At 43.0% G+C, this 12,922-nt stretch overlaps 1 protein-coding gene across 9 annotated transcripts in view; it reads left to right on the forward strand.

Annotated features, from left to right (window-relative positions):
- The window catches only part of LOC147022815 (uncharacterized), a 49,330-nt gene that overhangs the window by 28,388 nt on the left and 8,020 nt on the right, over positions 1–12,922 (forward strand). For 8 of the 9 annotated variants that reach the window (XM_085887677.1, XM_085887683.1, XM_085887679.1 and 5 more), the window contains one exon: positions 4,232–4,619. In XM_085887677.1, coding sequence (XP_085743803.1) covers positions 4,232–4,619 — 388 coding nt within the window. Of the gene's footprint in view, positions 1–222; positions 2,895–4,231; positions 4,620–12,922 lie in introns of those variants that run through there. The other variant, XM_085887685.1, reaches the window with a different exon arrangement.

Below are 12,922 nucleotides of genomic sequence, written 5' to 3' on the forward strand. Positions count from 1 at the left end.
CTCATGATTGTTTTTACTGTGAAATGCACTACCCAGCAGAGGAAATCTACAGTAACAGCTGATTTTATTCTGAAATAATCAGAATCACTACAATTTAACACAGGTGGAGGCCAATTAACTTGATGTGTGATTTTGAAGGTGATTGGTTACACCTGAGCTAATTTGCAACTGTGATTTGAAGAGGGGTGGACACATCCAACTAAGATATTCTAGTTTTGTAATTTTTAATTATTTTTTTGAAATTTGTAGAATTTGTTACTTGGAAGATGTTCTGTGTATTTAAAGATGGAAAAAGTCTGATTTAATGCTATTTAATTCCGGGCTATAAGGCAACAAAAGGTGAAGATTTTAAAAGGGGATGTAGACTTTCTATAGGTACTGCTAATACTTTCTCTTCACTATAAGTAGATGGTGGTTCATTTTATTTGCAGAAATTTGTGTTGAAAATTATTTTCAGGTGCTGTTGCGGTAATGGCTGGCCAAAGACAACAGGACAAGAAGGTACATGTGCTGGTAGCTGGGTAGAGATTGTCTTAAAGTTTCGAACGATGGCTGTTTCTTCTGCTTCATCGTGGGGATGGCATCCTCTCTTAATCGTGGAGAATAACCACATGATCTCGCAATCTCTGTTGTTTCATAACAGTGCTTTGTAAAATGTTCCAAACACAAAACCAAATATTTAGTAGGCCCGATCCACACTCTAGTATTTCAGACAAACCTCATCCAACTTATGGCAAACTTATGGTCCTTCGGCCATAGGTGTAGCATGAAACCATTTCAGATTGTATTGCTATAACCACAAAGGACGCATCGACTCGGCATATTTGAGGAAAATCGAAAACTATTCGCAGTTTTAAATCTGACCGTGATGTAACCCGTAGACAGTATGAATATGGCGGTCGACTTTCGAGTGTGACGTGACTGATAAGCATGAAGAAGAGGAAGTTGACTTTTAATTGCAAAACTACTTACTTTATAAATCGCAAATCAGGCAGAAGACCCACTATATCTATTTGTGGGGTAACAAGCGATACATTAGCATTGAGGTGGTTTGAACATTTGGGTTCCCCTTTAAAGTTTTTTTTTTTTTTGTGGTTTGTAACTTTTGCACATCAACTGTGATTGCTCTTTACATTTACACGGGTACAACAAGGACTATTTATTCACTGGACTTAACTTTTGTGGGAATTACTTGACAGCGAAAAGCATGAAAGTTAGATCCATGCAAAACAAGTACTTTACAGTATATTCTGATTCTGATGTCCCATACTCTGATTAACAGCGTCGGTGCTGCCGAAGCAGTTTCTTTACAAGGATTACATCTTGTGGTTTGCCATTGCCTTCCCAGCAGTAGCTATGGTAGGAGCTAGGAGTTTTGGAATTTGTTCAGGGTACCGGCAATAGCTCGCCTACTCTTCATGGAGTGGGATCTTTAATGTCCATCAACTAATGTCAGCAGATGGGCACACGGTTTAACATCCATCCAAGGGACTTCCCACACATTGATGAATCACTTTGCCTGTATCACACCAGGATGACATATTTAGCTGGGTCGGGATTCAAACCCACCGTAGATAGCTTAGAGGCGTGTGCGTACCATTTCGGCCATACTGCCAGCATTGTTGCATCTGCCACCGAAGGTGGGCGGAGGTTATGTTTTAGCCCTTGTCTGTCTGTGTTTGTTTTTCTGTAGACAGGATATCTCAAAAATATTGGATGGATTCAAACGAAATTTGGTGGACAGGTTGGATGTGTGGCAAGGACGAAATGATTAGGTTTTGGTGAAGATACCAATATGACAATTTTTTTCAGTGATTCTTCACAATTGAAAGATGGGGCGAAAAACTGTGTGGTGTAGTAGGATATCTCAAAAAGCTGTGGAAGGATTTGGACAAAACTTGGTGGATGGGTTGGGTGGGTGACAAGAACAAGCCAATCAGATTTTGGAGGTCCGGATCCAGATCTGGCATCTCAGTGGGATCCAAAACATAAACTGTTCAGCGTGGTGAAGGTATGCTCTCGACTGAGTGCCATCCTAGTTGCAGCATGTAATGCACTCGTATTCACCATTATAAACTATAACAGTAATTTAACATATGGATATGGTTGATATTTAATGCAATTATTTCATAATACCCACTGCAAGAGTATTTTAAACGTGGTGCCATCATACAATCCAATGCAGCTATAAGCAAGTGAAATTGAGGATTTATTTTATCAAAAGTCATTCATTCCAAAAGTCTTGTCTTTCTGCTCTCGTGTTTCTTCTTGTTGCTTTGTTCATCTCCTTTATTTTTATGATGTCCCAAAAAATACCTATGTCTGTTTTTAAGAAGCTACCACTGTATGGCGATCTGTACACGATGAGTGTTAAAGGATTTGGAAAAGTGGTCAAATCTTACATTTGTATACATAATATAGATATGATTCCTAATTTATCACATGCTGTCCTAGCCACAGGCTGTGGTATTTCGTGGCAGTGGGAGCTGTGGAAAATGTACCCAAATCATGGTATTGTTACGGATTCTCCATCCGGGTCACATGTAGCCTCTCTTGGACTTGCGACCTTTGAACCTAAAGCCAACGAGCTGCAGATAACTCCATGGTACAACGAGTTGCTAAGCAACAACAGGCGCCATCTGAAATGACTAATTCTGGTAGGGTCTTTGTGTCTAAATCCTGCATTACCTCCCTGGTGAATTAGTTGCCCCAGATGAGGCCTGTGCTCTTAACGTTTCCACTATTTATTGTTTAGGATGGCCGAGCAATTTACTGTCAGTGGAAACATTGACTACCATCGACCTTAGCGAACCAGTGGGGTGAAACTCGCATCCATTTACATACTACGTCTAACCAATGGAGAAAGAGACCCTCAAGCATCGAGGAAATAACAGGTCTTGTTGAAATTGGAGCACATATTTACAAGGATGCAGTGTCACACCAGAGAAGATCTTAACCCCGAGCGCTCATAGCCCCTCAGACATTTAACCTTCACACGGCAAGTGGGAGGTGTGGTGTGGTGCGGTAGCGTGTCGTGTGAGCTTTGAAAAGAACTGTTGTGGATTCAGGTTGATGCTCCACTACAGTGTGAGTCAATGAGGTGTATGTGCTGGGAGATGCAAGGATATAAGGTGTGTCTTTCGAGACGTGGAAGAGAGAAGTCAGTTGAAGGAGTTCTTGGTGCAGCCGCTGCGCTCATTCGGTTTGCCGCAGCGCTCGTAAACTCTGCTCTTTCCACACTGATTTGGAACTCTGCTCTTGAACTTCGGCACTCTGCACTCAGCACTCAGCTACAGCACTCAACTCTCCTCTCTGCTTTTCGGAACTGAACTCACGAACTCTGTTCACAAACTCTGTCTGAGCTTTTATTGCCTTTCTTCCTGTTTCCACTGACGTCCACCTTTCGGCATTCAGCCACGCAGATTGGTTGACGCGCTGCGATCCAGTCATCGTTATTGGTTCCAGGAAGGCGATGGGTGGGGCTGCTGGAATGTCGCTGCCAGCGCTAGTGGCTTGACTGCATGGCAAGAATAACACTGGTAGCGCTGAAAATGGTGATGAAATGGTTGTAAGGCTGGAATGGATTGCTTTGAGCATGGAGTTGGGGAATGAGTGTTTGAGAATGAGGAAGAGCAGAAAGTTGGGAGTGACTGAGCGAGTGAGTGAGAATGAGGAAGAGCACAATTAGGGGATAGTTCTAACTACATTCACAATGCATCTTCCCACTTCATCTCATACGAGGTGGAAGGGTATTTTAGCTGAGCACAATTGCGATGGAGATAACATAAGGGAGATAATCCCTTATGTGTTGAATGTAACTCCCCAGGGTCTTCTAAAACAGGAACAGTATTATTGGAGGTTTACAAATTTTGTACAAGTGGATGTCCATACACTGTATATCTCACAATTTGGACTTTTTTATTATTATTATTATTTTTTGCATGGATGATTGTTTGGGTACATTAAATGCTGTGAAGCCTTTGCTAGAGACAATTTTTAAAACTAGGCAGGACAGGGTTAGTTTGTGAGTATTACGAGTGTTGTAGAGTATAATAGTCAGTTTATAATTGTTTTGGTAATTTTTTTCAACAATTGTATTTACCTCTGAGTCTATGATGAACAATTGGCTTTTTTGTAAAGATTATTTGTAAACTTAAAGCTTCCTTCGATCAGACAAATCCTACAGTAAATATAATCACTTTCTGACTTAACAACGCTGTATTTCTGACAGGTGATGAGCTTCAAAAGAGGGCGATGCAGAATCGAACCTATCCCGGGATGGCTGCAGGATCAGGGACTGACTGCAGAGGTGCTCCATGCCGTGCTTACAGGATTGGGGATGGAAAGTCTCGAATTACTTTGTATCTTTGCAGAGCCCTCTACAGGAAGGGCAAATCTCTGTTCTTTGGCTGCACATAAATTCACCCCTGCCAAGTATGCTGAGGTCTGCTGTTTTATGGAGGCTTGTTGTGCAGCCCAGCGTTCTGAGCAGCTTGCTATACATCAGTATGAGGAAGAAAATGAAGAGGGGGAGGAAGGCTTTCCGGGAATTGAGCGCATTATGATACAAGATGAGCACCTCATTGCTCCTGAAGAGCAGGAAACTGATATACACTCAGGTAAGTAGTGGGAATTGCTTCTCGGTTTTTTTTCTTTCTTTCTTGCTTTAATGACCAGTTTTATTTGGAGACAAAAACTATAACATATGGGAATGGTGATTTGGGGAAAATAATTCTGTGATGGAAAAACACGATGGAACTCTGCTCTTAATGGTTCTCAGATCGAATTTGTCATGATTGTTTACACAAGGAATTGTGGGATACAACCAGGATCGGTTTATTTCAACATTGCAGACATTGGACTTGTGTTAAGGGAGATATCGATCATGCTATTTTACCATGTTCGGTGATTGGCAACAACCAGCCACATCATCTTCCAGTGGATGAAACTAATAGGAAGTTGTTTGGGGTATTGTAAACCGCCATGGGAAGCGAGGAGGATCTGATGTTAAGTTAAAGTAAAAGAGAGTTAACCTTCGAAACGACAGCTCCTCCTTGCTTCCAATAGTGGTTTGGCATATATATATATATATATATATATATATATATATATATATATATATATATATATATATATATATATATTGTACAACATTGGGGTGGTTGGGATTATTCATTTTTAAAGAAGAATGCGCTTCCAACCAAAAGTAAAAACTCAATCGACTCCGATAATTTGAGCAAAAAAGCGAGAGCAGACCCGGTCTCAGGACAACGTTTAGCCGGCTTCACATCCTGCTTCATCAGGCGCAATAGATCTGATGACGTGCCTGATGAAGTCTATTGGGTCTGAAATTCTCCACTGGCAATGAAATTCGTAAATAATCTTACTTGTATGAGAGGCGGGCAGAACATATTTTTGTACTGACGGAAGCAACCAGCTTATATTGAGTGAACAAGCTTATTTTTGAACTGTTCGGACGATTATATTGAGTGAAGAAAAGATCAAGTAATGTGCAGAAAGTGGAACTTCATCGAGTGCAACAAAAATAATTAACCAATGGAATCGAAGTTTTTGCAAGCCATGGTGATACAGTCCACGGGGGTCCCTTTTTTCCAGCAATTATGAATGCAGTTTTTTTTTTCACCTTGTGCGATTTGCTTTCTTTCCAAAAGGTTAATGTAAATATATTAGTATACAGTATACCGATAATACATATAAAAACAAGGACAAATGTGTCCAAGAGCCGCGTCCTAAAGGTTTTGTCTTCACCAGAAGAAGAACAAGAAGAGGAAGAAGAATATTAAAAAAAAAACCCAACAAAAACCCCAAAAAAACAACTTCCGATATTTCGTCACGTGCCGTCACGTCACGTCCGTCATGGACGATCTTCGTTCATGACGACAAAATAGTGTATTTACGAAATTACAATATATTAAATAGAATAATCTTTAAATAGTAACGTGAACTTTTCGAAACTTAAAAGCAAATGTCCGAATATATTTAAAAGTTCATGATAGATGCTCTCAAAAGGCACCCTCAATGCGAGGATGTGTACAGGTGTTTAATATTTTAAGGAGATCCGGATCCTGTATATAAAATAGCCGAGTCCAAAAGGTTTTGTCTTCACAAGAAGAAGAAGAAGAAGAAGAAGAACAATGCCGAGCTCTCTTAGAGCAGCGTTCGCTACGCGAGACGCTGCTGAAAAATTAAACGTTTCGTTTTTAAAAAAGTTTTGTCTACAAGGTTCCATGGTAATACCGTGGCTCTATTCTCTGTAGGGACATCTCCGGAGTTTGGAAGGCAAAATAAATTACAGGATTACATTGACAGCAATGCCAACCCTCCCGATTTCATCGGGAGGCTTCCGAAAATTCACCCAAACTCCCGCCCTTACGATCACTATCCTTATCCTCCCGAAATTTTGATATTTTTGCACTGTTCACTAATCAGAATGTACTAGTATGAGAATTGAATGAAAAGCATCGTCTGCTACGTATAGCATGTGGTAACTCCATAACGTTCGCTGCTACCAAATTGTACGTAAAAAATTGCAAATTCAAATGAGGAACAGCGAAACATTGGGTCTGGATCTCGCTTATGCGATCATGCACTGAGATTTAGTGCATGCGGTATGTGTGCAATACAGTGCATGCGGTATGTATGCACAGTGTATATGCATGCGATACGCTCACTGCATGCAGCTGGGCCCCGTACCAGCCCGGCGGTCGCGACCACCGTGCGGTGTTTAACAGCCGCTAGAGTTCTACGAGTCGCGCTGCAGCTGTGGAACATCGACTTCGAAGTTACCGATGCTTCAAGCCCTCGATGTTGATTACGAAATGGCAGAAAAGAAGCTTACGAAGACCAAGAAATGGTCTCAGAAGTGCAAGACCGAATACAGTCTCCAATACCCGTGTATTCGAAAGTCTGAAAGAGGAATTCATCATGCGTATTGTACAGTATGCAGCGTTGATATTTCAGTTTAGCACGGAGGTCGCGATGATATTCGGAAGCACGTTGGAAGCAAACGGCACACAGACATTGCAAAGGAGAGATCTTCGAGCATGAGTACCGGTACACTTCTGAATTATTTCACCAAACAAGGGACAAGCGAGGAAGAGGATGTTACCCGAGCGGAACTTCTCTTTAGTGGATTTATTGTGGAACATAACTTGCCCATATCAGTCTCAGATCATGCTGGACCTCTATTTCAAAAGATGTTTCCAGATTCAAAAGTTGCTTCAAAGTATGGATGTGCAAGAACAAAAACTTCAGCAATAACACTGGTCAACAATTTTTTACTTTCTGAATGTTGTCTAGATTTCTACAAGTGAATTAGGGTATTCTGGCACTGCTGAATCAGGAAATGGCATCCGTTTCTCTCCATCAGGTCAGGTTTTTGTGCTAAGTTGATTTGAAAAAATCAGATCTTGTGACAAAATCAATTACATTTTTGTGGCATTATCAGCTGATTTTTGTCAACACATATCATCCTAAACATGTTTTTAAGAAAAAAATGTTTTGCCAACAACATTTATTGATTACATGATAGAAACATCGATTACTGTCATCTGAATGGTGGGCATTGATAAAGGTAAGTACAAGTAAATTGCATGTTGCGTCACCACTGTTCAAACTTCAGGGCTTGAACTTCCGTTTCTTCGAACTCCTGGAATGTTCAGCGGCAGGGAGGTCTCTCTTCAGATTCCAACAGTAGTCAGCCATCATGACTGCGTCCCAGCGACCCTGATACCTGGTCTCCATCTCCTTCATGTCCTGATGGAATCTCTCCCCCTGCTCGTCACTCATTGAACCCAGGTTCTCAGGAAACCGGTTCATATGTGAAAATAGGTAGTGCATCTTGATGCTCATGTTGCAGCCCAGGTTTCTGAAAGCAGTCAACATGTTGTTGACAAGTTCTGCGTAGTTTCTGGCCTTATTGTTGCCAAGAAAGTTCTTCACTACCAAAACAAATGTCTTCCACGCTTCCAGTTCCACTTCGTTCATTGAGTTTTTGAACTCTGGATCTCTGATGAGCTGACGGATCTGAGAACCATCAAAGATGCCAGCTTTCAACTTCTCCATGGTCAATCCTGGAAAAGCCTGGCACAAGTAAGTGAAGCAGTCACCATCTTTGTCCAGAGCCTTGGTGAACTGCTTGATTAAGCAGAGCTTGATGTGCAGCGGTGGGAAGAGTATTCTGTCTCTGTCCACCAGAGGGTCGTTGATGACGTTCCTTTCTTTGCATGGCACCAATTCCTCCCGCACAGGCCAGTCCTTCTTCGTGTAATGCTGAGCACGGTCCCTACTATCCCACATGCACAGAAAACATGGGTACTTGGTGAAGCCAGACTGTTGTCCCAACAAAAAGTTCACCATCTTCAGGTCAACACAAATAAACCACTTATGCTGATCATAACCAATTTTCTCCAGCACGTACTTCACCGCTTCATACTTCTCCTTCAGTGTAGTCGAGTGAGCGATGGGTACAGAGGCAAACTGGTTGCCGTTGTGTAGCAGAACTCATTTCAGTGATCGCTTGCTGCTGTCAATGAACAGTCTCCAATCTTTGGGTTCGTACTGTAGCACTCCAAGCTTGAGCAGAAGCGCATGTCATAAATTGGCGCATGTAGGTATTGTACATTCTTCAGAGTTCGTTATTTCAAGAAATACAACTTTTTTGTATCACATTATTACAAAATCTGCCCCATTAACTTTAGTTTTGATCCACGAACTTTATGCTTTGCCTCACCAATTTTTGGAAGATTTTGAGGTTTTATGACTTCAAACTGATCCCTTTTCGACATAATCACCTAGAACTATCGTACCTGAATACTTCTTGTCATTAAAATAATTATTTCCAATCAAAACAATTATTTGACATGACATTTTACCCCCACCAACTTCTTCTAAAATGCTCCACACATGCGTACATGTGAACAAAAATGTAAAAAACGACATGTGGCCATATCTCAAAAACTTGACCTGATTGAACAAAACTAATGTGAGTTTTGGATTCAGCGCATCAGATTCGTCCTAAATCAGCTTAAAAAATGCAGACAACAAATTTGTTGTTGACCAGTGTAATTGGTGAGTTGTCAAATGTTACTGCTTCATCTATTGCCGATATTGCTAGACTAGCTCCATTTAGCCTAGCTACAGACGGTAGCAATGACAGTGGTGAGGCCCAGCTATATCCTGTCCTGATTTCGTACTATGACAACAGTGCTGGGATTGTGAAGCAAGGTTTGCTAAGTTTGCCTGCGTGCAAACAAGATTCCACTGGAGAAAACATTTTCAAACTGCTTGATCATGAGTTCAGTGACAGGAAAATTCCGTGGGGAAATTGTGTTTCCTTTTGTGCTGATAATGCCTCTGTCATGGTGGGCAAGCACAAAGGAGTCGCTGCTTATATCCACAAACAAAATCCAGAGTGCTACATCATGGGATGCCCTTGCCATATGATGCACAATACGGCCAAGAAGGCGGCTCAGGCCTTACCCATTGAATTAGATGACTTTCTCATCGATATTTACTACTACTTGGACAAAAGTAGTAAACGCGTCAAAGGAGTGAAAGCACTGCAAGAACTCTGTGATGCCCCGACACACAAGATTCTGAAGCATGTCGCAACAAGGTGGCTGTCCCTTGGTCAGTGCCTGGACAGGCTGATTGAACAGTGGGAGCCACTTCGCCTCTTCTTCAAAGAAGAAGTACAAAGAAAAATGCAACCAACTGTAGCCAAGACTCTAACAACGAGCAAGAAGGACGGCACTGTATCTACTGCCAGTACTGGCACTGCAGGATCAAGCACTAGTGGAGCAGCATTCACCACTACCACTGCAGTATCTGCTGCGAAGAAGACAGCAGGGACAGCACCAAAACCAATGCTGAGAGCAGGTAGCATCACCGGCCCTTCATCACGTTCATCTACAAAGCAGATCCCTTCAGAGTCGAGAAAGACTGTGATAGTCCCATCTACAGGCAAAGAAGGACCCAAGTTAAGTTCTGCTTTTGCCAAATCACTTGATAGAAGCTCAGCAAAACCTTCGAATCAGAGGTCTTCTTCCTTGGCTGCACCTACCTCAAGCTCTCTCCTCAAACGTAAAATTGGATCTGGTACTACGAGTCTGACCTCTTCTGCTGGCAGTAAACACAAGTGTGATCGCCCTGCGGCTAAGTGTACTACGAGTTCTACAACTAAAAGTGCATCTTCCTCAAACACTGTGCAGGAATCTAGAGAAAAACGTGTCAACAGGATGTTCTTGTCTCCACAAACAAAACTCTATTGTTTCTTCCTTCGATATGCTAACAAGCTTTTTGAGAAGGGGAATCTTCTGCTCCAAAGAGACGAACCCTGTATTCATCTCCTGCACGGAGAATTGAATGGTCTTCTGAAAGATATCTTCGTACGGTTTTTGAAACCATCGGTGTCATCGGTTGCTCTGGTAAATGTACCCTTCTCTGACAGAAATCATCAGAAGAATGATGAGGACCTCATGATTGGGAACGATGCCAAACTGTATATAAGGGAACAAAGGAGTCTCAAGAAATCCACCTTCACTCTGAGTGAGTCAGACATCCAAGGTTTCTTCAGTGCAGTTCGCTCATATTATGTGAAAGCCTGCAATTACATCTTCAAAACCTGGCCGCTAGATGATGAATTAGCCAAGCATGCTCAGGTGCTGGATGTTAAGCTACACCAAGAAGTGGGGTTTGACTGTGTGGAGTTTTTCATCAAGAAATTCCCCTGTCTGTTCAGTGGCGGTGATAGTGACATAGACAGTCTTGAGAGTGAATTCGCTCACTACCAGGCAGACGCCTCCATAGCTACAATTGCTACTGAGACAGTGAGAGTGGATGAGCAGTGGCATCGGATTTCACAGCTCACAGATCCCTGCACTGGTGCCAAGAAGTATCCTAATTTGAGCAAAGTGATGAAGGGAATCTTGGTCATTCCTCATTCGAACGCATCATGTGAGCGGGCACTCAGTCTTGTACGGAAGAATCATACTGAATTTCGTCCCAATTTGAGTGTCAAAACCCTGGAAGCTCTCTTAATTGAAAAACTAGCTCATAGCACCCCTTGCTACCAGAGAGAATACAGCAAAGACATAATCAGAAGGGCTAAAAGAGCCACACAGCTGTCACTCAGCAAAGCTGCCATGGAAAAAGCAAGCAGCAGTAGTACCAGCCAGTAAGGTAAGAAAAATATTGCTTCTTTTGTGCTTTTTGTTAATCTTTGATTGTCCCCTAACTTACTAATATTAACATACATGTAACATTAAAAAGTGCACAATTTTCCCCTTTTTTTGTTCAAAAAGTGGGAATTCTTAACATGTTAAATGCTCCAAAATAGGGCTCAGAGGGCACTAGAGAGCGTCTAGAACCCCAGAGCTTCCAGGGCCCTAAGGCGGGCCCTGGACCCCGCCGCAAGGGTCGAGCGCTCCGCGCTCGAGATGTGCGCTTCGCGCACATTATTTGGTGTCGGTTGAAAATCCTCCCTAATTCTGATTTCCAAAAGTTGGCATCTCTGCATTGAGTAAAAAATGTTTTCAGTGCTTACAAAGCAATGAGTTGCCACATCACGGCAAGATAGCCCGGAGGTATGCATACTTTCTCTAAGCTGGATATCCTGGGTTTGAATCCCAAACCAGCTATGAACTGTCAACCTAGTGTTTCATAGGCAGGGTGATTGATCACTGTGTATGCCGTCTCTCGGATAGACTTTAAACTGGGTGTCACATCTACTGTAATCCCCCCCTCACCCCTCCTCACTCTCCCCTCCTCACTCTCCCCTCCCACCCCCCCTCACTCTCCAATTCCCCCCCTCTCTCCCTCCCTCTCCTACCCTGACCACTCTCTCCCATTCCCACCCTCTCGCTCTCTCTCTCCCACCCCTCTCGGTCTGTTAAGGACTGACGATTTAGTTTTGAATTTAAAACGGCTTCGCAGGAGTGTAGCATGTACAAATGTGAGTTGACCGGAGGGTTGCAAAGGTCGAATGAGCCGACCGGAGGGTTGCAAAGGTCGCTGCATGTTCGAGCATGCATGCAGACAGGCCTTTGCCAGGTAGATAGCATGGGTTTTAAATGCTCCCACCCAGTTTTATGTGGAACCCGGTGGCTAAAAAGAAAATATTGCTGTTTGGGCACGTTTTATCACCCTTCCCCGCCCCTCGTGTTACTTTCCCTTCCCCTCACACTGCCTTCTCTTCCACTCACACTTATATCTCCCAAATCCCTCTCCTCTCCACCCCACCTCCTTCCGGACAGTCTCCTCGTGGTGTATTAACGTTCTGTTTAACGTACCCCATTTCGTTTGATCCTGTACTACACCCCCCTCCCTTTTCTCCACAAGTCCCACGACCAAACGCAAGTCGAGAACCCCTTCCCTCCTTTCCCCCTCAAGTCCCCCTACCAAATACCAGTACAGAACCCCCTCACCTCACGCTTACCTTCTCCCAAACCATCACCCCACATCCCTGTTACCCCCTCCTTTCTCCCCCATCCTCCTCGCTCACACCCCTCCCGGAGTGTGTAGCGGCATTTGTTGAGACGTCGCTCCCCTCTTCCTCACCCCCACCGAGCTCTCCCACCCCTCCTTGCTTCCCCCTCCTTTCTCCCTCTCCCTCCCTCCCCTCCACCCTCTCTCTCACTCTTTCTCCCATTAACATTCCCGTCAGCAATTCTTGCCATATCTTCTGGTATAAATCGCTGTTGTGCTTTGTTGCATTGAAGGTCTCCTATTTATCAGTCGGTATCCAGCCAGGCCTTTCTAATTGCAGGATCCCAAAACGGTTACAGAACTGAACCTTACTTGTTGCTTAATTTTGAGGTTTCTTAGCTCTTTCTAGCAAACACATCCTAATGGTGTTTTAGCATGGTTTGTTTGCTTCACAACAATGTATAGTGATAGTAAA

Source organism: Eptatretus burgeri, chromosome 7 (genome assembly GCF_056783735.1).
Source record: "Eptatretus burgeri isolate ZD-2024b chromosome 7, Ebu_testis_v1, whole genome shotgun sequence".
Classification (NCBI taxonomy): domain Eukaryota; kingdom Metazoa; phylum Chordata; class Myxini; order Myxiniformes; family Myxinidae; genus Eptatretus; species Eptatretus burgeri.